The sequence below is a fragment of the Pelodiscus sinensis genome, chromosome 1, assembly GCF_049634645.1.
Source record: "Pelodiscus sinensis isolate JC-2024 chromosome 1, ASM4963464v1, whole genome shotgun sequence".
Lineage (NCBI taxonomy): Eukaryota > Metazoa > Chordata > Testudines > Trionychidae > Pelodiscus > Pelodiscus sinensis.
The window spans coordinates 234209035-234235662 of NC_134711.1; the positions used below are offsets into that span (position 1 = coordinate 234209035).

A 26628-nucleotide genomic window follows, 5' to 3' on the forward strand; every position below is an offset into this window, starting at 1 on the left:
CCCTCTAAGAGACTGTTAAACCCGTTTTTCTCTTCTAAAACTCTCTCCAGCAAAAGGGTAAAGAGACACAAATATTGTTAAAAGGAGAGTGCTACTTAGTTCTTTACATTTCAAATTATTTAACTGCTTTTCCTTCTTGTCTGTATCTTCAGTAAAAGGTTCAAAGGATTTTTAATGCTGTGTTTGCCACAGTAACAAGCAAACTGAGGTCTCTGTGCACCAAATCCCAAACCTTGTTTAACCCTGTTTAACGTTGGATGGAGACTGGGCTATATTAACACCTTTCACCCACATATTCCATCTAATTTAATACAACATTTCCCCTTTTTAAAGTTAAATGTTACTGTGGCTATTAGGTAGGGTGGGGTTGTATTATCCTTCGTCACCTCCCTCCCCCACAAGAGGATGCTAAATGTAATTGCACTATGGTCACTAACTGAACAGCTTGGTAAAACAGTGCCTCTTGGATCACAGTCTGTGCTTCTCTTAGGACTAAATAAGACTTTGCTTCTTCCCTTGTAGGACTAGCTGCTCCAAGAAGCAGTCATTTATCCTTGCATCACACCCTATGATGTCATTTACCTAGTCAATATGGGGATATTTGAAATCACCCATTATTATTTCTGTTCTTGTAGGGTTTCTAAGTTTTGTTATTGTTTCATAATAAACATCATTCTCTTACGTCAGGTGGTCAGTAGCATTTTCTCAAGCATATAATTTCTATCCTTTGAGACTCTATGGTATAGTTTGATTCATTATCAGAGGGGTAGCCGTGTTAGTCTGAATCTGCAAAAGCGACAGGGAGTCCTGTAGCACCTTATAGACTAACAGATGTATTGGAGCATAAGCTTTTGTGGGCAAAAAGTGGGTCTGACGAAGTGGGTCTTTGCCCAAGAAAGCTTATGCTCCAGTACATCTGTTAGTCTATAAGGTGCTACAGGACTCCTTGTCGCTTTTGATTCATTAAGATTTTCACCTTATTTGACTATGTATTTTTTAACATAGAGTGCCACACTTCCCACCAGCATGTCCTATTCTATCATTCCTATATATTTTGTATCCTACTATTACTGTGTCCCATTAATTATCCTTGTTCCATTAAATATCCACAACAGCTGTTGTATCAATATCCTCATTTAATACTAGGCACTGTAGTCCATTCATCTTAGTATCTAAACTTCTAGCAATTGCAAATAAACACCTGTACATTTTGTCAATATTTATTTGCTTGCCTTCATATTTTATGTGTAACTGGGACCCTTTCATGTTTGATTGTTCCTCACTACCTCCAACCTATACTTTATCCACTTCTTTCCTATCTACAGTAGGATACTAAGTCTCTCTTTAAAAAAATTTAATCTTATCTCTGTGCAAATTGCGTGCTCCTCCATATCTGTCAGCTTCCTCCCTTCCCAATATTAGTTTTAAAAAAATCCTCTACATTGTTTTAAATTTTATGGGCCAGCTGCCTGATTCCATTCTGGAGCCCATGCCTTTTCTGTCAGGATAAACAACTGCAAGTTCTTCAAACTGTCTGTGCTCTGTAGGTATATCTACACTGCAATGTACGGGTAGGGGTTAGCAGACTCTGGGTTTGTAATCTAGGGCTCGAACATCTATATTCATTTGAAACCCAGGTTAGGAATTGTTGAACCTTGTGTTCCAACCTGAGGTGCTAGTGTCCACAGTGCATTATCTGGGCCCAGATCCACTCTCCCATATCTCAGACTTCCTAGCACCTTCCCCAAATGTGGCCATTCTAACCCTTTGTTCTTGCTTCAGTGTAGAAGAACTTGACTGTTCACTAAACTCAACTGTCTAGACTGGAGGACAAAGAAATTTGGCAGATTCCCAGAGCACAAATCTAGTGGGGCTGGGTCTCTGCTGCAAAGTAATAGGACTCAAACCAAGGGTTGAGCCCTTTTGACTCAGGCTCCTTGGAGCCTAACCTAAAACCGTAAGTCAGCACAATTTGTGTGTAGATGGAAGGGGTTGGGGGGTTAGGCTTGAGCCTGCGTTCCAACCGTAGGCTTATACTGCACTGCAGGCTTACTATCAGTCTGCAAAATGGAGCATGACAATTTGTGAGAACAGGATCCTGGGTGAAATGTTCAGTATTAATTGTGTTCTGGCTGAAAAATGCAAAGGAAGAAGAAATGAACCAAACTATCCAAATTGTCACATTTGAGTTTGGGGATACGGTTTTGGTCTGTTCTTATTTTGGCCAAATCAGTTCCCTCATCTCAATTGAAATAAACTCTTGCTCTTTTCCTAACCAGCTACCACACGATTGTTGTTATTTCCTACGTTAATCATCATTGTTTCAATTTATCTTGACACTGTTTTACTTTTGACATCCAATGCTACACTTACAGGTGTAGGTGCAAATTCTGTTTCCTACACACAGGTGATATTAACATTGTATTTTTTGGCAACCACACATAATGTGTGTAATTAATTGAAGCTTCTCAGCTGTAATTTAACTTCAGTCTTTGAGGAGTTCAACCACAGTTGCAATATTCAATTGCAGATATTCAATTGAATAGATACAGAAGGTGCATTTAAACTGGCAGGGAACAAATAACTCACACTCACACACAGTGGGCCCTTTCACACTCTATTTTAACAGTTCAGTCAATGCAAAATGCACAGAAGTCAAATTTTAAATACCGATTTGTTTAATTTTCCATTTTTCTTAGCTCTAACTGAATGGTTAGATCAGCTCATAACATTACAAGAATTAATAAAAAAATAAAATAAAACAGCAGAACTTAGTTATTGGAAAACTACAAAGAATTTCTGCATAGCTTATTGCAGAAGCCTTAAGTTAGACACCTAAGTTCATATTTAGGCCATCTAAGTTAGATGCCTCATTTCTGAAAGTACTCCCCTTGACCTCAATAGCAGCATGACTCATTGCTGAGTAGCACCTAATAATTTATATTCTCTCTTGTTACATGACTTGCTATTCATGTTATTGTGCTAGATGCACCATTGTCCTCACTCTAGTCTCTGAGTGCTTCCTCTCCTGTGTCAGACCTTGTGCTTTTACTAAGCCTGAGTGGAATTCTGCAATTCTCTGTCTTAGACCGGGCCCTCCGCTACAGTATCCTGCAGATCTGATTTTGCCATCTGTGATTTTTCCATTCAGGAGCCTGTGGCCAATGGGATTCAGTAACAAAACACCCTTCCTCAAACCCAAGCATTGTCTCTTTTGACAGAAGGAACAAATCAATCATGCTATGCTGTCTGGAGTGATTTAGGACCATGAACGCCTGCTTCAGGAGACTGACAGAAACAGAGTAGACACCCCAAACTGGTCTGTGTTCTTTAATTAGATTCCACCAAGGCTGGACAGTGGTGGGGGAATACTTTTAATAGTGGGGGTGCTGAAAGCCAGCCTGCATTTCTCTGTCCGCCCTGCTCCCTGTGCCTGAGCTGGGGCCAGGACTAGAGCTGTGTTTTCAGGGGCCGGATAGGAATAAGTGGCCTGAGACTGGGGCCACAGCTGGGAGTGGGCATGGTGCTGGCAGCCAGTTACTAGAATCATCTTTAACTTGAGCATCTCAGCCTGCATTAAAAAATGAAACACACACACACTTACAGATTTCTATCTTTTGTTAGCGCAACAGTCAAAATCACAAATCCTAGACGTTCCAACACAAGGAGGCAAACTGCAATATGATTGTTAAAATGTCATGATAATGGGGAGGCCTTGCTCATGGAGTTTGGACACTTGGGGCTGTCAGTACTACAACTGATTTGTTATTTAATTATAGTACAACACAGTGTGTGCATATATATATATATATATATATATATATATATATATATATATATATATATATATATATATAAAAGCCCATTGTCTGCAGCTTCCTGACCTGCCTCTGCAGCCTACAGCGCTGCCTTCTGGAGAACAACCCTTCAGATGCACAGCTACAAATTAAAGACCTCTTCTCCACCCAACAGTGGTTTCTGGTGCTTTGGTCATGGGGTTACAAGGCTGGGAGAAGCTCCTGTCCTCCAGGTGTGGGCCAAGCCAATCATAATCTGGCCTGCTGAAAATATTCTCTTTCTAGAGAACTGATGAACTTAAGATTCTAAAGGAAGGAATGTCAAGTAGATGGAAAAAGAGAAAAGTCAGTCAATGAAGTGTGAAAGTTTGACGCTAATAGGGGGGGGGGGGGGGCAAAAGCCTTCTATGGTCAAATAGGATCAGCCTGAAGATGAAGTCCCTGCAGCATTTTTGTCTAATTTCAGACCCAGTTATACTGTTTATGCCAGTATTCACTGATTTGAAATGTTATATTTATACCCTGCAGTGGTTGTGGAGTGTGTTAGGTGCAAACTGGGCAATAGAGAGCATTAGCTGGCATTTGTATCAGCATTGTCACGTCATTCATTTGTCTGAAAAAATCATGGATGGGAAGAAAATGAGACATGGAAAGGGCTATGAAGTGTGTTTGATATTCAGAATAGAACAGTTTGCCAAGAAAACCTGTAGGCATTTAATTCTCAAATGGTATGTTCAAGGTCATTTACATTCACATTATTTTTCCACCAGCAGCGATGAGTAGAAATAATATGGTACAAAACAAATACAAAGTATTTTTTTAAATAAAAAACCCGCTCCCCTTCTTCTTAAGATTCCTCTCCCCTCCCTCCCTTTTTTTGTTGGACTGGATGGTTTAGGAAATTGTTAGTAATGTGCCTTTCACTTTGAGATCACCAACCCTAGTCTGACCCAGACTGGTAGCAATTGGAAGCTCTTACTATCTGCTTATACTGGTTGCTGGTGTGAGTCCATTTCTGGGCAGGTATCTATATCACACACAGAATTGTCACACCTGGGACTGAATAGACTCATAGATTGAATTATTTCCTAAGACTGGTTCTCACAAGTCACAGCGGAGACATGAGGGAAATTCAGGTATGAACTGCCAGAATGCACAGACCACAATGGTCATGACACCCCACTGTGTACTCCAGTGAGCCCATGAGCATCATATGAGTTTATTCTGGTGGGTGGTGAAGCTAGCTATAGCTACTGGGTATAGTGATGTTCTAAATGTCTAAAGCTATGAAGTACAGGGTGCAACTCCGAAAACTGGCACTCTCTGGTCTGGCAACGTCTGTGGTCCTGCTGGATCACAGATACTCCTGGAGCAGACAGCTTGGAAGCCTACAGGGCTCTTATACATTTCAAAAAAGCAGAGAGCACAGGGCCAGGAGGGAACTGCTTGCTGGCCCCATGCTCACCATGGCGCCTCCGCCTTTGAAATGCAGCAAAAGCCAGTAAGGCTCTTGCTGCATTTCAAAGGCAGAGGCGCCCTTATCGACTAATCAAATAGTCGATGCAAATTCCATCGACTATTCGATTAGTTGATTAATCTAAATTTAACATCCCTACTTCTTAAAGCATGAAAATGTGTTTATCAAATCAGAATACTATTAAGAAACATTTAACTACGATGGTAAGAGAATCCTCCCAGGCTGTGTCCAGACTCAAGGGTTTTTTCGAAAAAAGTAGCCTTTTTTCGAAAAAACTTCTCCTGCGTCTAGACTACAGCCGCGTTCTTTCGAAATTAAATCGAAAGAACGTGGCTTTTCTTTCGACGGCGGAAAACCTCATTTCACGAGGAAGAACGCCTTTTTTCGAAAGTGCTCTTTCGAAAAAAGGCGTTCTTGAATGCAAACAGGGCTTTTTCAAAAGAGAGCATCCAGACTGCCTGGGTGCTTTCTTTCGAAAAAGCGGCTTGCTTTTTCGAAAGTACTGCTTGCAGTCTAGACGCTCTTTTTTGAAAGAGGCTTTTTCGAAAGTATCTTTCGAAAAAGCCTCTTTCGAAAGAGGCTTGCAGTCTAGATGTAGCCTCAGTGAAACTAATTAAAGGTAGAGAAACATAGACTTCCCTAAGTCCAGAAGAGAGCTTAATTTCTGGTAAGGGAAATAACATGTGTGATGTCACATTCTGTATATGCCCCTAAATTTGGGTCTATCACTGTTTTTGTATTATAGACCGAAACATTAACATTTAGGATCAATAACTGTTCTAGCTTCACTATTCAGGATTACAGTAATGCTACAGGTAGTTTAATAAAATATCCTTGATCTCAATTTGATCTTGTAATTGTAACAACAATAGTAAAATAAGTAAGAGTAAAGCACCTTTTATGATGCCATGACTTATTCATTTTGTATTTTTCTGCTGATTTTAACCGGGATCTGTGGGAGACACTGGCACTCAGAGCCAGAGATGGAAATTGGAGAGAGAACTGGGAGCCAGTTGGCTGGGGTCTGAGAACACTGAAACTGGAGGAAGAGCTCGGTTGCAGGATGGTGAAGACAGGGAATAGCTGGACAAGGATTGTGGGACTAGGAAGCACTGGGGGTACGGGAGGGGCAGGCAAGGAAGGAGACATCTGACAAGGAGCTGTACTGAAAGAGGGGGAGGGGTCCTGTGGACTAAATCGTGATCATGTAATTAAAGATTGTGCCGTAAGTCATATGTGTAAGGGGACTGAATTAAGGATGTATAAGAAACCTCAATTATAGCTTTTTCTAACACGAGAGCTTGACTTTTCAACCTTTTAAAAAACCTGTGTTAAAAGAACATGTTGTATAATACAGAAAGTGTTTACAATGTCCTAGTATTTCATCTGATTTAGACAATGCATCCTGAGCCGGCGTAGTTTAGAAGCTAGATCAGGGGGTCTCAAACTGCCAGCTTGTGGGCCAGTCCCAGCTGAAGCAGACAGCCCCCCCACCCCACGCAGCTTGCCAGGATTCCAGGATTTCACAATCGCTCTGGCTGGGGAAAGCCCACAGGCTGGAAGTTTGAGATGCCTGATCTGGAGAGACCCCAGGAGGTATAAATATCATTCCAATGGCAAGCACAAGTTGTCACTATATGACTGTTTTCAGCCATAGTACAGGCAGTCCCTGGGTTATGTCCAAGATAGGGACCGTAGGTTTGTTCTTAAGTTGAATTTGTATGTAAGTCGGAACTGGCGTCCAGATTCAGTCGCCATTGAAACTGACCAGCAGTGGCTGAATCGGACACGCCTGGGGCAGAGCAGCTGGAGTGCTGCTGAGTTGGTCTGGTAGCACCGACCCTTGGCGCGGCGGGACCAACCCGGCAGCACCCCAGCTGCTCTTGGGGATGCCTGGGGCAGAGCAGCTGGGGTGCTGCTGGATTGGTCCCGCAGCGCCGCTCCTCGGCACTACTGGACCAACCCGGCAACACCCCAGCTGCTCTGCCCCAGGTGTTCCCAAGTCAGCCGCTGCTGAAACTGACCAGCCGCTGACTACAGGAAGCCCGGGGCAGAGCAACTCTGCCTTGGGGACGCCTGGAGCAGAGCAGCTGGGGTGCTGCTGGGTTGGTCCAGTAGCGCAGCACCTCGGCGCTGTGGGACCAACCCGGCAGCCCCCCAGCTGCTCTACCCCAGGTGTTGGCGAGAAAAGCCTGGTCTGCTGGGGGGGGGGGGGGGCGCACTAGCTGTGCCCCCTGCCAGCAGACCAGGGAGACGCGGAGCGGCTTTTCTTGCCGCGGAGGACGCTGGCGGCCCGACTGTGGCACGTTTCGGCGTTCCCGCCGTCCGCGTCCTCCGCGGTGAGAAAAGCCGCTCCATGTCTCCCTGGTCTGCTGGGGGGAAGCGCCCCCCACGCTGCCGGAGGCAGCGACAGCGGGGGAGGTGCCCCGCACTAGCTGCGGGCCCCCCCATTCGTAATTAGGGGTCCGACTTAAGTTGGACTGACGTAACCCGGGGACTGCCTGTACATCCTTTCCAGGAGTGGCTGTAGCTATAACTTGTCTTCTAAGATCAGTGGTAGCAAAGCATTGAGATAAATTTGGTTCAGGACAAGTCCATTCACATGTTTGCTCCTGAATCTTCAAAACAAGTACAGACTTTCTTCACACTGGGGTTATGTCTGCACTACAAGCTTTTTGCACAAAAACATCCATTTTTGCACAAAAATCGGGAGAGCGTCCACATCTCAAGCGTGTTTTTGCGCACACAAAAAATACAGTAAATCGACAGGACAGCAGGCTTTTGCTAGTAGAGTTATTCCTCTCCCCACGAGAGAGGAATAACTCCATTTTGCACTACAGCTCTTGCACAAAAAGGCATGTGTGGACACTGCAGGGGTTTCTTGTGCAAGAAGAGCCTATCAGAAAAAGCACAGGTGCTCTGATGGCCATTCTGTGAATGGCAGCCAGAGTTTTCTTGCACAAGAGCGTCCGTGCAGTTTGAACGCTCTCTTGTGAAAAAACATATCGCTTTTGCGATGCGCTTTGAGATGTAGATGCGCTTTTGCGCAAGAAGTTTTGAGGAAGATGCTCAAAAATGCTGCAGTGTAGACAAAGCTTGGGATTTCAGTCACGGGCATAGTTGAAGTGATGCAACCCCTTAGTGTTGTCAAGGCTTATACTTACGTAGCATGATTTGGAGAAGCACATCTTTTTTCACCCAGCAGGGCAAATAAACAAAATTGTTACACATTGAATCTATACTAGGGTTCAGATGCTGTGCTGTGCTTCAGCTGACAGCCAGGGGAAGAAGAGAAACTGTGGTGGCTTTCAGCCATGCTCATGTCCTGCCAGTCCCAGGCTCTTCCTTAGCCTTTGGTGTACCTGAGCCTTAGGGGATAGTGTCAGTGCTTGTGAGTGCTGCTCCATGGGCCATTGCACTGCCTGGAACTCTTGCAGTGCAGTTCCTGCTGCCCCAACATGTCCTATGGCTAGGCTCCCTATGTTAGGGCTTGCAGGGGTTGAGGAGTCCTCAGAAGGCAGACGTACAGTGTCTTGCACAATGCCCAAGCCAGGAGAATCTTCTCCAGGCCAGAACTGGGGCTTACAGAGCCACTTCATGCTCATTCAGCCCTCCCCAGAGTACTGGGATTGTAGTAGGAGTAAGAGTTTCACCCTAGGAATTTGTACTGGGGCAGCTATTCAGAGGAAGGTAGTGGTTTTAAGCCCGGTGTAGATCCATTTATTAAATATGGACCCCCAATGGACCCCAAATATATATTTTGCTATCTTTTCAGTTTACTTTTTTATTTAATTAAACTACATTTCACTCAAAATAGCAAAACAAAACATTTGAACCTCATTGCAATGAATACATATGGAAACAGCTTTTGAATACTCTTTTGCTTGTTGATCTTTATGGCATTATTTAAATCACTGAAGAAGATATTGAACAGAACCAGACCCTAAACTGATCCTTACAGAACCGTACTCATCATTCCCATCCAACTTGACTATGAACCACTGAGATCTACTTTCTGAGAATGGTTTTCCAACCAGCTATGTGCCCATCTGTTAGTAGCTCCATCTAGGATGTATTTTCCTACTTTGTTTTTGAGATGGTCATGTGAGACAGTCTCAGAAGACTTATTATAGTCAAGATATATCACATCAACCACTTCTTGATAACCTGTCAAATAAAGCTATTGGCTGTTAAAGCTGTGACAGCCAAGTAATATTCGTGAGTGCACAGAAAACTCATATCCCCCTTAGGCAGAAACCTCACTAGACACTGGAGGAATAGACTGTGTTTTGTGAATTTAGTCCCTTTTTTGTTTCTCCAAGTGCCCCCTACACATGAAATATTCTTCCTGATCATCTATGCCATACGACCTCTTTGCTCTTTCATCCCCCTACTCTTACAACCCAACTTTTCCCACAATACGTTAAACAATGATCCTCTCATTAATAAAATAAGAAGTGTAATTCTAAAAGACTTGCTCTTTAACGCCTCAGAGAAGAATAAAATACAGGACTATGTAGCACTTTAAAGACTAACAAGATGGTTTATTAGATAATGAGCTTTCGTGGGCCAGACCCACTTCCTCAGATCAAATAGTGGAAGAAAATAGTCACAACCATATATACCAAAGGATACAATTAAAAAAAAAAGTGAACACATATGAAAAGGACAAATCACATTTCAGAACAGAAAGGAGGATACGGGAGGGAGGGGGGGAAGGAAGGTAAATGTCTGAGAGTTAATAATATTAGAAGTGGGGAAAGGTAGATGTCTGTGAGCTAATGGTGCCGTATTTTGTTTCAGCTACACCAGACTAACACGGCTACATTTCTATCACTATTCAGAGAAGAATAGAGAGTATTGGTGAAAATGAGAGTCAGACCCAAATGATCACATAAATATAAATGTCAGATTCTTCAAACAAAAAACTGATAAGAGTTTGTAGTGAACTGATTTTGGACACATTCTGCTGTAGACTGCTGAAATGCACATAATGAAGGCTTTGTTTCAGGAGAAAAAACACATGTACATGAAGTGATTAGAGGCAAACTTGGGAAACTTGACAGTTTGAGAAGTATAGTTTCTTCCAGTCTTTACATAAACTATGCACATTTTAATGACATTAGCCATGCAAATGATATAACCCATGCAAATTTTAATGACATTTGTATACTCAGTCCTTTATTTACTAAGTTGAACGTGTGTACACACACACACACACACACTCACTTTTCAAATTATTAACAAATATTTGTATGTACTGTGACTAATGTGAAAGGTAGAGCAATCTGATGTGATGGCAGTCCTCCTGATGTGGCATTTGTTTGGTACCACAAATGCATTTTACTAGTGCGTACAGAAAGCAAATAAAACATTGCATGACCCAAAATGACTTTGTCACATTTCCCAGAACCCTCTATTCCAATTCTCTCTTTAAATAGTAATAAAGAAATCTCGACTTTCTGATTTAGGGAAAATCATTTAGTAGGAACAAAGCTGCATATATAATCATGCATTGCTTGTTCACATAAAACTCCCAGGGGGTGCGTCTACACTGCACCTTAGCTCGAAAAAACCTCTGCAATTTGAGCTATGCAAATTACATAAACTATTTATAAATTAACAAAATAATCTATTTCATAATTTGGCGCTGTCTACACAGCACCAAATTTCGAAATAAACCGCTATTCCAATACATCTCTTAATCCTTGTGGAATGATGTTTACGGGGTCGTTGGACTAGTGAGCCTGTTATGGGCACTTATGGGCTTGTTTCAAAGACATGGAATAGCTATTTCGGGATACTGGAACTACCCCCTTGGCTGTAATGGAAATAGTGTCTATTTGCAGAGTGTAGGTCCAGCTCTGGGAGCTGGAATAGTATTAGAGACTTAATATTAATAGAGACAGGCAAAGTCCCCAGTTCAGTCACGTTAGCCAGAGTTAAAGATGCTTCCACCAACACATTTGTGCACCCCATCTAAAAGATGGCCCTGTCGTGAAGATGGTGTTAAATTGTTGTACCTCTTTTAAGAAGCACATGGGGATGATTTAGGAGATGAGAAAAATGAAGTGATGATTTTGTCATCTTTCTACTTTTTCTTAAAACTTAAATGGGGGTCAGGCTGATATTTCCAGACAGCTTTATGCACTCAGTGCTTCATCCAAAGCCCAGAGGAGTCAATGGAAAGACAACCATTGACTTCAGTCACTTTTGGCTCAAGCCCTCATTTTCTTTCTATAGTTAAAAGATGGATTATTTATCTCACAGTGTGATACTCTGAGTGTAGTCCAAGATTTATAAGCTGTTTGAGAGAGAAAATGGCCATTGATGGTCCTTAATAATTATATATTATTGTTTCCCTTTCACTAGGTTGGAAAAATCCGGAAGAATGCTGCCCGTAAAAGGGAATACCATGTCCTCTTCATGGTGATTACTACAGTAATCTGTTATCTAATATGCTGGATGCCTTACGGAGTTATAGCACTGATTGCGACATTTGGTAGTCCAGGTGCAGTTTCTCCAATAGCATATGTCATACCTTCTATCCTGGCAAAGAGCAGCACTGTATGCAATCCAATTATCTACATACTTATGAACAAGCAGGTAAGGAATGCTGCTGTAATTACTTATTCACTACTGATTAACACTCTTTTTAAATGGCTCATTTGTTATTACACGATCAAAACGAAAAGGACACTTCATGCCTGGTTGACCTCAGGGCTTAAAATAGTTTGGACTCATTTAAAGGGATTTCATGCCCAGTAACTGTACTGATTGACTTTAAATTGATCTTATGTGGTTATCATTGCTCTCTACTCATTCCAACTATCTGACAGTCCTACATGGCAGCTGTCATCTTATTCTTTATCTTCAAATGGGGATAACTCATATCCAGATCTGTAAAGTGCTCCTTCTATTAAAGGTACAAAGTATTACTATTTTGGCACCTCTCAGGTACAGTAACAAACACAATAAAATGGTCGTGGAGTTTTGCATGTTCTAGTAAATTATTCAGAGAGCTGCATCTTTGTGCTAGTGCCAGTTTACTGCCTTGTGGAAACAGATGAGCAATACATTAAATTGGGGATGACTGGTTGAAGTCCCTACTAAACCTAGACAGGACAGAGTAAGTATGCAGGAGAAATTGCATTCGGCACCGAGAGATTGGTTCTTCAGTAAGAAGACATGGAGTAGACGGAGGAAGCCACCATCAGCAGAGATGTTCAAAAATTGGCTGGATGAAAGACACACAAATTTTTTTTCTGTAGAGAACAGTACTGTAGAAACCCAAGGGATAAATTAGATCCTCCTGCAGATGCTTTCTAGCCACTTCATTTAGAATTAAGAAAATCTGGAGACATTCTTGATATTGAAAAATCACGAATCAATTACTGTAAATTTTAAACATACATTGAAATAATTAATTTTAAAAGTTTAATGTGGTTTATAACAACATCCTTTTTGATACAATAACTGTTAAAATTACTGTGGAATTTTACCTCCAGTCCAATATATTATCAGCATATTTAGATATAACAAAACAAATAGCAGCTTTGGATTCTTTATTATATTTACTAAGAATATATTATATTCTTTATTCTGCTGGGACCTACTATTAATATTATTTTCAGCAGTATTATGCTCAGCTTAGATATGGAAAAATGAGATTTTATAGGTGTAGTAAAGGCTTCAGGCCTGGGGGAGGGATGTAAGAGGGGGTGCAGGGTCTGGGATAGAGTTATGGGGTGGCAGAGGCAGGTTTTGGCCAGGAGTCGATTACCCAAGCAGCTCTTGGCCAATAACACTCTCAGGCAGGCTTTCCTGCCTGCCATCAGCCCCAGACCGCTCAAAGCAGATAGCTGTTCCATGGGTCTCTCTGTGCTGTAGGGTGTGGGGGCAAGGTGGCTTCACACACTGCTCCCGCCTACAGCAAAATCTCTCAACTCCCATTGGCTGGAAACTGGCCAATGGGAGCTGAGAAATTGTGCTCCACTGCCCCCACCTCTGCAAAGTCTCTCAAGCTCCCAGTGGCTGATTTCTGGTCAATAGATTTTTCTGGAGCCAGGGATAGCATGCCTAGCTTCCTTCCTCCCTTTCCCCACAGCACAGACCATAGTCAGTCAGCAGCTGATGCTCTCCTGTGAACTCTACCTGCGCTTCTTATGCCAATGGAGTGCTAGAGTCAATGGGAGAGTGCTTGGTGATCCATTAATCATGTCTATACTAGAAACGATAAATTGACTCCTGCTGGATCCATCGCTGCCCATTGATGAGTTCTCCCCTGCAACTAGTCCAGTTCACTTCTTTGTTGTGAAAAAACAGTGGAGACAGCAATGAAGCCACCCCCTTATGCCCAACTGCCCAACGGTTTGAACACTCAAGAGGTAGGAAAACAGATCAGACCCCACAGGTGAGGACAGGAGAACATCTACTGGGACTTCAATGTGAACTACACACCAAGCTTCTCAGTGAGGCAGCTCAGTGCAGTTTCCGGATTTAGGCACATGCCTATCAGCAGAAATGTAGGTGCCTAGAGGGCCTTTACTAGTGGAACTGTAAGTGCTTGGGGATTTTAGGTCCCTACTTTAGGAGTAGGACACAGTGAACAGGGTTTTTGTGAATGCCAAGATGCCTGAACTTTGACCCCCCCTTCCCAAATTCTGTAGCCCATATTGCCATTTTTCAACTCCCATGCCATTTACCAAGTTGAGTCAGAAGTAAAATAGGGTGAATTTTTCTCTCAGAATTAAAAACATTGAGGATAAAGACTAACAAATGTATTTGGACATAAGCTTTCGTGGGTGGCGCTCACTTCGTCAGATGCATGTGACAAAAGTGCATAGACTAACATGGCCACCCCTCTGCAACTTCTCTCAGAATTGTGGAACTTAAGTGTGTTTAGTAAACATAAAAGTAGAAGATCAAAGCAAAGACAACTTTTTACCTTTTCCCACAATAGGAACACACTGATTCGCTGGGTCATGGACCATCATAACAACTCAATTACTCTTGTTCTAATGTTGTCTGCAATTTTGGCAGCTAAGAAGCAAATGTCAGTGCATTTCTCATGTTGTCATGGTTCCAAATCAGGAATTTTCCTTTCAGTATTAATATCTGAAGAGTTTGTGAGTGCCATATACTTCATATTACTGTAATTTAAACAAAATTAAACTCCTGTCAGTAAATTGTTTAAAGCTCCGTAGAACCTCTTGCTTGGATGCCTGTGTAAAGATCACAAGCTGCATCCTCTGCTGATGTTAAGTACCATAAACTACATTGCAATGAAGCTGTGTCTAATTAGTTAGTTCAAGAGTTATTCCTAACTGTTCACGGTTTCAAATTCTGCCCCGAAACGATATCCACTAAGTCTTGCACGGCCAATCCTGCACTGTGAAAAATCATACTGTGATTATCAATGAATGTTTCCTGGTTGTGTTAAAATAAGTACACTTATTAAAAAAAAAAAGCTAACTTTAATTTTTCAAAAAACGAGGAGAAAGAAGTGATCCTTAAAAGACTAGGCATGTCACTTAAAAAAGTTTTAATACAGTGACCATTCAAACCTCCTCATACAACAGAGGAGGGACAATATCTTGGGAAAATAGAAGTGAACTCATCAAACTGCAGACTCCCGTTGTCTTCAGTGAACATTGGAGCAGGCCCATAATTCATTGGAAATTGCCTGTAGACAAGACCTGGGTCTGAATTTGTGCAAGCCTTATGCTGGTGAGCACCTATTCATGCAAAGAATCCCATTGCCTGCAACAGGACTGCTCACATGAATAATTAGCTCAGTGGTGTGAATAAAGGTTGCTCAGTGGGATGTGTTTAGGAACAAGCTGCAGGGAGGTTGTGGGCTTGTGTACACTTGAAAATGGCTGGAGGTTAATTTGAATTGTTTCCTGATAAAGCTTCTTGCAACATTTGTTGTTTGGAATCATCTGGCATTTTAACTTGCATTAATAAGGCCACTTTGGAAACAGATTTACAAGATATAGAAGGAATTATTTGAAACCAAATAGGTGCAGGTGCATCCATATCCTGAAACAACTGTTCCACATCTATATGGCAGCCTTCCCACGGTGGGCTACCTGTGTTGGCTTCTCTGTGTGCCTTCTCCTGCTCCGGAGTCATCTTCACTGGCTGTCACCTCCCTGTTTAAATGCTGGCAGTCGCTATTTGTTTCAACAGCCTCCATGTTGAAAATGGGCCAATTCTCATTTTTTCTAATTTGTACAAAATGATCTTCTAGTTCACTATATTTCAGTGCAGTTCAAAAACATTTCTCTAGTTTTCTTTCGACTGCCCAGAGTTCCAGGGTTTCTGTATCCTGAAAAAGTTGGAGAATTGTTCCAGGGAAAAAGAGGTTATTATAACAAACAGGTTATTGTAGCAATAGTGGCTATGGAAGTCTTAGATTAAAAGCAGTTTGCAGAGAACCTGATTCTCTTATGCAAGCAAAACTGTAAGTCAAACTGTACAGAAATGCACAAGACACACAAACTTTTTGGACTGTACCAAGCTTTGGAACCTACCACCCGTACACAGGGAGGTTAATAGAAATCTTTGTCTGCACATTTTTTTTTCTGGGGGAACCAGAAAACCAAGGACAGCAATACATCATTATTTAGTATTTAAAGTGATGTGTAATGTGATCTTGTTGTTTAATATTCACATAGCACTAGGTCTGCCTAGGAGGGCTTTCCAAAATTAAGAAGAGAGAGCCTCTGCCCCCAAGAGAATGCAGTGCAAACCAAAGGAAATGATTGCGTCTGACTAAGCCAGTAGGGAAAAAAGGTTGAATGATTATTATAACAAAGTTAATATGATTTCAACTATATTGTATATGTGCCTTGTAAATGCCAGGAGGTGGAGGAGGGTTCTTTTGCGAGAAGGTAGCGAGAGAGGAGAACCTGAAGGCCCTGGAGTGGAGGTCATCAGTGAAAAGCTATGGAAAGGAGTGGGTATTGAAGAGGGATTTGGGATGACCATGGAAGATGGTCTTGTGATTTAAGGTACCCTAGACAATGAGATATTTGTTCTGTTCCTGGATCTGCCACAAATTCTGCCTCCTTGGGAGAAGCCAATACAGTAAAACCTGTGTTATCCGGCACACTCGGGAATTAGGGCATTCCTATTATCTAAAAATTCTGGTTATCTGAGGGTCCCATCAACCTAGGAAAAACCAATAGACAGCAATAGTAAAACTTAAGGTTTTAATATTGGTAGATTTTAGTGTGAGGCAGTTGGTTTCACATTTCTATTTTGAGTTAAAGATAATTAGTACTTCTTAAATAAAAAATTAAGCCAATCACGGTAAACCAAGCCAGGCCTGTGCACCTGAAGATGTGACAGTATTGTGGCTAGGGGCAATGCCAGTTAACAACGTTTTCTGGTTAACAGAGTGCCGGATAACAAAGGTTTTACTGTATTTTCAAAAGCTCAGTGAGATATAAATGAGTATGTATGCATCCCGGCTGCACTGACTTGTACTACATTTGAAAATGAGCTAAATGTAGAAATGTGTGCTGATTCAGAGACTATGTCAAATGTATTCATATATTGCTATTAATTCAGAGTGCTAATGGGACTAAAATTTTAAGATAAAAACCCATCAGGAAGTGCTGAGTTTACATACACTCTGATCAGATAATGCCAAATGGTGGTAGGCCAATCTAGTTGAAGTAAGACAGATTACTCTAAATTCTGAACCCCTGAATCAGAGTGGCTGTGTCTATACTGCACCCCTTTTCCGGAAAAGGGATGCAGATGAGACAAGTCGGAATTGCAAATGAAGCGGGGATTTAAATTTTCCTGATTTTAAGAGGAATAAGGGATCTTTCGGAAAAGGCTTTATTTTCTGAAAGATCCTGTCTAGACTGGCACTTTTCTCCGGCAAAGCCCCGAGCCGGAAAAAAGCGGCAGCCATGTTCATGCAAATGCAGCGAGGAAAATTTAAATCCCTGCTTCATTTGTAATTCCAACTTGTCTCATCTGCATCCCTTTTCCGGAAAAGGAGTGCAGTGTAGACCCAGGCAGAGAGAGAGAGAGAAAGGCTTCCTTTGTGCCACCCAGAATTGTAATTGATCATTTAAAATAATCATTTAATAGATTTCACTCCCTCAAGAGACTGTCTACACTGCAGAGGTTGTATCTTATAGCCTCCTTCCATTGCTGTTGTAACTCCACTGGGTGCAGGACAGTGTGGGCTCAATCAAAGCCTATTGAAGTCAGTGGGAGTCTTTCCATTGACTTTGGATCAGGCACTATTTGAAGTTTTGAAACTACCAGGGAAATACAGGTAGGTAGGATATAGCGCTGACTTAAAACCACCCACATATCTCCACTATATGCTTTGAACTCTCCAAGAAACGGGAACTAACAAAATAACCTGAAATTGCTCACAGCATGTTATGGCAATAACAGACCCTTTATTTTTCATCTTTAAGTCAAATAGCGGAGTAGTGGCTGTTAATTTGCCTCTGGCACTGTCAGTTGGTATCTATCAATCAGATTTCATTGTTCTAAATGAATCTGACTTAGAATATGAATAGGAACTAGATGCAATGGCCTCATAAGTACTAATCTGTTCAGTGTTCGGGAGATTTTTGTTTTGCAAATATCACAGGGATAACCTTGTTAGTCTGTATCTGCAAACAACAGCAAAGGAGCCCTACTTACAAAGTGGGGTTTTGCCCATGACAGCTTATGCCCAAATAAATCCGTTAGCCTTTAAGGTGCCATAGGACTCATTGTTTTTGTTCTGCACATTACTTTTTTTCAGGTAGAAGAAATTGACGTTACATGTGCTGGACTTTGAAGTAATACACTTTGCTATTGTGATAGCAAATGTGTTATTGTGATATTGGTACTTTGCTATTGAAAACTGATGAGTAACTTGTATTAGGTACATACACCATTTAATTGACTTTGTAGTTGTAAACAAAGTCCTATGTCTAACATTGGTTATATAGAATTATTTTTAAATTCATATTAATACTTGCTACTTTTATATCGGTTGTGTAAGATTAAAAGCAATTTCCACTGGCAATTCTGCAGAAGTATTCTGTGACATGCACACCAATGGCAGCTAAGATAGGAACTTGATGGCATGCATACTGAAAAAGAAGACAGCTCTGCTATGCAAAATAAGATGCTAAATTAATAAGTCACAACAAGATATTATTTGTGATTAGTAATTGGTAGATGTATCACACAGCATGAAAGACAGGCTAAATATTTTATACCACCTCACATCTATGCATCATAGAGGCAACTAATACAAACTCTGTGATGTCCTACTGCCTTTATGTATGGCTCCGTAATTATAGGTGGGGCTGATAGTACAGTTGCACCTCCATGGTCCAGCACACTTGGGACCTGCCCAGTCCCGGATGAGGGATTTTGCCGGACCAGAGGAGGTCTTCTAGACACCTTGCTGCTGGTCCTCGTGCCTGGTCCGCTGGCCTCCTGGTCATCTCCTCACTTCCTGCTGGCCCCGCTGCCCTGCCATGCTGGGGCTTCCGGTCCTGCCAGGCAGCCACACAGATTGCGTGGGGCATCCGGGACCTGCAGGGCAGACGTGTGCCATGGCTCCCTGCCCCACCAAGCTATCACAGCTCCCAGACCCTCTGGGCAGACATGTGTGTGTCTCCCAACCCCGCTGGGCGGACCTGCTGCCACATGCTGATAGTGGGCTTACTGTGGGCAGTCCACTTTGTTGCCGGCCCCACAGGGATCCTTGTCACTGCCCCTCCACCAGGACCCTCTGGTCCTGCAACATCCGTGTCGGACCATGGATGTTGTCAGGATCCTTGTCACTGACCTTCCACCGGGATCCTCTGGTCCTGCAACATCCCTATCGGACCATGGATGTTGATGGACCAGAGAACCCCAGTTCACAGAGTTTCAACCTGTATTGTCTATTAAGATTGCCTGGCACTTCCCATTATAAGACGCTTTTCTCACTTGCTTTTAACGTTGCCAAGCTGTTAACCATGCAGGTTATCTACCTCAGGCTGATTTTTTTTTAAGTTTAGCAAAAACTGTTTAGCTATTTTCAAGATCAAGGCTAGGGGAGAAAAACATCGTTTTGCCCATGTTAAAAATTCTTAAGACCTTTTCTTTGAAATACTCTCTGACCCTTATGCTTTGGATCAGGCACCTGACTTTGGTGGAAGGCAAGGGATGGCCTTTGTGTCTGATATGTGCCTTTCGCTCTCCCGCTCAGAATCCTCCCAAATGTGGCCAAGTTATAGGCTTTGAATAATCTTAGTTGACACATGATCAGGAGAGACATCGTGATTATTAGCGGCTAAAACCTCTGAAGATTCCATCCTCACTGAGCACGTACCAGCCTCTCCCTGCTCTTAGTACAGATCAGACTGCGCATGGGCCACATGCACAGAGCAATTGAACGTGTTTCCTCCATCCCCAAGGCTACATTTATCTTTGTCCCAGTAACAGCTGCTCTGTAATGGCTGTACCCTGTAATGGCTGCTCTGGGCCAGGGTGGGGCTGGGCACTTTAACTGAGGGCAAGGAAAGGTCTTTCTTGCTCTATAAATATATTAGAAGCAAGAGGAAGACCAAGGACAGGATAGGCCTATTGCTCACTGAAGAGGGAGAAACAATAATAGGAAACTTGGAAATGGCAGAGATGCTGTATGACGTCTTTTCTTCAGTCTTCACCGAAAAGTATAATTATATCTAACATAGTGATTCTAGTGGAAATGGGATAGGTTTAGAAGATAAAATAAAAAAAGAACAAGTTAAAAATCACTTCGAAAAGTTAGATGTCTGCAAGCCACCAGGGCCTGATGAAATGCATCCTAGAATACTCAAAGGAGCTGATAGAGGAGGTATCTGAGCCTTTAGCTATCATCTTTGGAAAATCATGGAAGACAGGAGAGATTCCAGAAGACTGGAAATGGGCAAATATAGTGCCCATCTATAAAAAGGAAAATAAGAACAATCCAGGAAACTACAGACCAGTTTAACTCCTGTGCCAGGAAAGATAATGGAGCAAGTAATTAAGGAATTCATCTGCAAACACCTGGAAGATATTAAGGTGATAGGTAACAGCCACCATGGTTTTGTAAAGAACAAATCATGTCAAATCAATCTAATGGGTTTCTTTGATAGGCTAATGAGTCTTGTGAATAAGAGAGAAGAGGTGGACGTGGTATACCTAGACTTTAGTAAGGCATTTGATACCATCTCGCATGACCTTCTTATCAATAAACTAGGCAAATACAACTTAGATGGGGTTACTGTAAGGTGGGTGAATAACTGGCTGAATAACTGTTCTCAGAGAGTAGTTATTAACGGGCCACAATTCTGCTGGAAAGGTATAACAAGTGGTGTTCTACAGGGGTCTGTTTTGGAACTGGTTCTGTTCATGGTCTTCAACAATATAGAGAGTACACTTACTACGTTTGTAGATGATACGAACCGGTCATCTGAAGAAGTGGGCTGTGCCCACAAAAGCTCATGATACCCTCTACATGTTTTGTTAGTCTATAAAGTGCTACCACATCATTTGTTGCTGTTTTTTATAATTTCTCTCATCCTTGGTTCTGCGGCAGTGGATGACCTCTTTTGCTGAGCAGCTCTCCAGTTTTAAGAATTTTGTGGCACCTGCTTGGTTGGAATACTTGTGTCTACCTTCATGTGGATCCCTATTCAGAACAATCTATTGTTCCAGGAGGATGGGCGAGTAGTGGAGAGAGAGTCACAGTTAATGGCCTTAGAATGCTGGCTGATGGCTTCTCCTAGATGGTCCTTCAACAAGATGTTGAGCATCTTTCTTGGGCAGGGCACCCATTTGGAATGTATTACAATCGCCTGCCTTCATTGTAAAATGGAGGTTGTAATTGGACATAAACATCTCTCACTCTATCATACTAGTTCCCATATTTAAGGCCAGATTGGGCCATTTAGACACTACTCAGTAGGGTTCTATATTACCTAAGGGACATTTTCCAAACGTACACACACAGCTGTTATTACAACCTCTTGTGGGGTACAGATCATTCTCTCCTGAGCAGCTGGCCAGCTTTGCTGGCTGATGTATGTAGGGTCAGATAAGGAGGAGACCAAATGCTCTGTCTTGTACCCATCCTTCCCTGGCCCCTTTGGGAGCAATCACCAAACTTCCCAGAGTATAGAGCAGGCCTGGACAAAATACAGCCCGTAGGCCAGATCTGTCTTGCCAAGCCACCGGATCTGGGCTGCGGATGCTGTGGGAAGCCCAAGTCAGGCTCCCTGCTTGACTCGCCCCATGTGAACTCCGCTAAGAAACGCGGCTGCGGGGTGGGTTTTCTTTAAAAACTGAGTCTGGAGGGGAAGGGAGAAAGCTTTAGGAGTTGCTCCCGCCCCCAGCACAATCCCATTGGCTGGTTTCTGGCCAATGGGAGTTGCCTGTTTCAATAAAAGGCAGCCATGAAGCACAAGGGGCTCCAGAGCACATGGCTGCAGCCTGTGCAGGGATGGGGCAGGCAGGGAGTCTGATTCAGGAACAGCTGCTGGCTGGTAAGTCTCCTGACCACATCCTGCTTCTGGCACCCCAGCCCCTCCCTTTCCCAACCCTCTGAGATGTGCTTTTGCGCACGAGCATCCGTGTCAGTGTAGACGCTCTCTTGCACAAAAAAGCTCCGATGGCCATTTTAGCCATCGGGCTTTCTTGCGTAAGAAATTCATGTTGCCTGTCTACACTGGCCTCTTGTGCAAGAACAGTTGCGCAAGAGGGCTTATTCCTGAGCGGGAGCATCATAGTTCTTGCGCAAGAAGCACTGATTTCACACATTAGAACGTCAGTGTTCTTGCGCAAGAACTCTCCACCAGTGTAGACAGGCAGCATGTTTTTGTGTAAAAGCGGCCGCTTTGGCGCAAGATCACGCCAATGCAGACACACCTTACAGGTATTCTAAAAAGAATAGAAAAAGCAATAGCCAGCAGTTCTCATTTCATTTCTTCTAACCCCCTCTTAACTTGTTCCCCTCTCCTTCCTTCCACCGCCCATCACTATCTTCTCTTTTCCTCACCAAAGGGTGACCTTCTCTTTTTTCACTCCCACAAATCTTCATCTCTCTCACTTGACGTCCTCCCCTCAGGTAATGTTTTTTTCCAATCCCGGTCCCCCTTTCATACCGTAACCCATCCTCTCTCGGGCTCGTCTACATTGACCCCTTTTCCGGAAGGGGCATGCTAATTTTTCAGATCGTAATAGGGAAATCCGCGGGGGATTTAAATATCCCCCGCGGTATTTAAATAAAAATGTCCGCCGCTTTTTTCCGGCTTTTAGAAAAGCCGGAAAAGAACGTCTACACTGGCCCCGATCCTCCGGAAAAAAGCCCTTTTCCGGAGGATCTCTTATTCCTATTCAAAGTAGGAATAAGAGATCCTCCGGAAAAGGGCTTTTTTTCCGGAGGATCGGGGCCAGTGTAGACGTTCTTTTCCAGCTTTTCTAAAAGCCGGAAAAAAGCGGCGGACATTTTTATTTAAATGCCGCGGGGGATATTTAAATCCCCCGCGGATTTCCCTATTACGATCTGAAAAATTAGCATGCCCCTTCCGGAAAAGGGGCCAATGTAGATGTAGCCATTGTGTTTATGTTCAACTCCTGCTAACCTTATTTCCAACCTTTATGACTGCCTTTTTTCTGCTCTCTTAGAATCTATATTTAAGAAACCTATGTTGATACAGAAACTTTTTTATCCTCTGCTTCCCTCCTCTCACTAACTAATCATTTCCTCTCAACAACTCAGCATTTGCCTCAGCCCCTTTCTCAGATAAGGGGTGGATGAAAGAGGGTAAGACCGGGGCAGCCCTAGATGAGTTAACGGCAACTGGCACCCTAGGCAAAATGAGTGATCGGTGCGCAATTGGCGCCCCCACCTCCAAAGCCCTCAACGGCCATTTATCTTGGCGCCCTAGGCGACCTCCTGGTTTGCCTGTATTGACAGGCTGCCACTGGGTAAGCTGCAGCAGGATTCATCAGTTCTCACCTTGATAGCTGTAGCTCCCTATAAATAGAAGAGTTTCCCACTTTGTCTACTAAATGTCATTTCCTTTCTTCAATTTCGTCCTTAAAACCTACAACTCACACAAGGTGGTACCCATAACAGCAGCAGGCTTCTAAAGTTAAAAGCCTCTGGCATGTTAGAACAATGTAGGTCTGGCCTGACATAAGTAATATAACATGGGGGCCTCATTTCTTAGAAGACACAAGTTGAGAGATGAATTAATTGGCAGGCTGAAAGCAGAATATTTGTGTCAGCTAAGAAGTGAATGGATCAGTAAGATGAGACAATGTTTGAGCTGGACACAATAAAGAGGGAGAACACCGAGACAACTATTTAATTATGAGCAAAATAATGGACAAAGTAAGTCAGAAATGTAAAAATGAGGTAAAAAGTAGGTCAAACATGGACAGTGCATCAACAGAGCATCGCTCACAGGAATTGATTCCTACAACATAACTAAGCCAATCCTCAAATGTGCAAAGCAATGTATCTTAACTGTGTTAAATTATATGAAGGAAGAGATTTGCTGTGTAACTTTGAATGTCTGGTATGTTCCACCCTCGCTTTGTGCGCTTGAGTCTGATCCATGCAGCATAGCTTTGCTTTATGCCAAATAACACAATCTAAATGATGAGACAGGAGTCAAAGTGACTAGAAGACGTCTTTTGAAAAGCCCAACAGAAGACAGCAAGTGGAACCTGTAACTTCACTATAAATGTCGGCTTGGGACAGCAAATGAGGAAATGTGATAACTGTGAACCATATATAAAAATTATTCTTACCTTCTCCCCAATTCTCCTCTGCACTCCCTCTCTTCTTAATGGAACTCTTGTTCTGCACCTCAGGGAGTAAATTCTGAAGGGCAAGAAAATGTCTTTCCCTATTGTGTTTTGTGAAGTGTCATGTAAATTTACCGTTTCAAAGATTTTAATTGCCTCGACTCTGTGCTTATCCTGACACTGCAATACGGTCATTCATTTAGAGGCACAATTCAGCTGAATACACCAGGGATACTCCTGGTCATCACAAACTAATTCAGATTCTCTCTCAGCCACAGTCTGTTTTGCCAGCCAGTGTCAATGGTACCATTTCCCCATCATTGTGAAATGTTGCTTTCATGAATTTGTCAGTTATCTCTGTTGTTATACATGAAAAATAAAAATATTTCATGTTGCTGACTTGTAGCTTCTGTAATTCCATTGTTTTCTTAGCTGCATCCATTACTTGAATATATGAGGGAAAAAATTGTTAAGCATACATCTGGTTATATCATTCATAGCTTCTTTGATATCCTCACAGGCATCTTACTTTTATTTGCTACTGCTTCTGAAATCTTTTTGGTGAACTTCTTCAATTTATCCCCCCATTTCCAGAGAAATCTATAAAATCTACAGTAACACATTAAAGTTGGATTCAAATGTTTTAATGAACCTAATTAACATTTCCATCAATCTTGATAAGCATTTAATTGAGCACTAATACTTTTTTTAGAAACAAGAAATGACAGGAAGTGCATTTGTAGCTTGCCTTGGGCAACAAAGCAAAAAGCCAGAGACCGACTGAATTTAACATCCAACGATGTGCAATCGTTGCTTTGAAGTGCATTTCGTGGAGTGACTTATCGCTGTTGTGAAATATGACTTAAATAAGTAAATGTACCCAGGTGTGACAGTGTGCATCAACCTTGCACTGGAGCTGAAGGAGTTACCTTGGCCCAGCTGGCTGAGAAGGCCCCTCCCCCACAGCCCTATTGTGCATGCTCCAACCAGAGACTGACTATAAAAGCTTCTGGAGCTGCTTAGTCGGGGCTGACCGCTGAAGGGGAAGGAGGTGCTGCCGGAGCTCCAGTGGAGGAAGTGCAGCTGGACCAAAAGGTGGCAGCCGGGCTGAGAGGGGCTACAGTAGAAGCCGTGGGACCTAGCGTGAGGACAGAGAGGACTTTTGGGTCACTAACCCACAGAGATTATCAGTCGAAGGCCGCACACAAGTAAGAAGCGAAAAGCACGCACACGCAAAAACTGCTGCAGATACCCTCGCTAGAGCAAAGCCACCCCTCCTCTCTTTTCCCAGCTTCCCCCTGCTGGCAAGGGGCTCTGGAGCTTGCCTGGCTGTGGCTGCCCCTTCCTCTCTAAAGACACCACATTCAGGGAAGGGGCTGGGGGAGGCTGCTGTTCCCTCCCACTCTTGCAAGGGATCCCCACCCCCCCGGTCCCGCATGCTTCCTTACCGGCAAAAAGAGTTTTGCTGGCAACCTCTGCAGCCACTCGAGCCTGGGAAGTAGTGCCAGCCTTTTTCTCATTGCCGCCTGCTACACATGCCTCTCCCACATGCAGGCGAGGAACAGGAAGTTTTGGGTCGTGCTGCAGGGGAGGCTGGGGGGGAATTTTTAAGTGGTCCCAGGGACCCCCTGCAGCATTTCACGGCTGCTGGACCCCCCAAGGGCCTGATTAAATTGTTTGGTGGGAAGATCCAGCGTGTAGGCCAAAGGTTCCCTGCCCCTACGGTAGGAAGTGGCCGAGGGTGGGGAATTGCTTCCCAAGCGCTCAGCATGTTGCAGCAGGATTCCCCACTGAGCAAGCAATGGACCCTGCCACTGACAACAGTGGCAAATTCTTTATTAATCAATGCTCGTATCAGCTGCTCCTTTATCTTCAGCAAGTATCCCTGTTAGGTTAACAGGCCTGTAATTACCCGAATCATCCCATTTACTCTCTTTAAAAATTGGCACAACATTGACTTCTTTTGTCTTCTGGAACACTCACAGTACTTAATTTATTGAATATAATCATTAACAGTCCAGACTACTCAGCCAGTTTTTAAAACTCTTGGGTTATTGATGCTAAATATCTACATGTCATTCTAGATCCAAATCTTACTTACCCCAAGTAGTCCTTGGTCTACTCCAAAGATAAAACATATCAAATCCAGACAGGGCTCTGTTGGGATAAAAATAACCACTCCAGTAAAAGGAGTGTCTGCTGCCCATCTGTTGTGATGACATTTGGACTACCGGTAATTGCCCAACAAGAGGTCCTGGATGTTCTGAGGAATGACCAAATTCACCCACTGTAAAAGAGAACTATGCTCTTTATGACTGCTGACGTCTAGTAGAGAACTTCTGACTTCCATTCATAAATTATATCATTGGTGCCTCCTTCAAAAGGAGACAAACTACCAGTCACCCTATAGGAAATTGTAGTTCAGTTGGCTCTGAAGAAATCTATACAGGACACCTACCCCGGTTGCTTCCGTTTCCTTGCAATGTCATCAGAAAGATAATGGCTCACCTTTTCAGCCATCATCACTCAGCACAGAGCAGGTTAAGA

General features: G+C 42.9%; 1 protein-coding gene across 5 annotated transcripts in view; it reads left to right on the forward strand.

Annotated features, from left to right (window-relative positions):
- The window catches only part of LOC102452866 (pinopsin-like), a 159834-nt gene that overhangs the window by 65639 nt on the left and 67567 nt on the right, over window positions 1-26628 (forward strand). For 4 of the 5 annotated variants that reach the window (XM_075917861.1, XM_075917840.1, XM_006114559.4 and 1 more), the window contains one exon: window positions 11647-11880. In XM_075917861.1, the coding sequence (XP_075773976.1) occupies window positions 11647-11880 (234 nt within the window). Of the gene's footprint in view, window positions 1-11646; window positions 11881-18061; window positions 22442-26628 lie in introns of those variants that run through there. The other variant, XM_075917870.1, reaches the window with a different exon arrangement.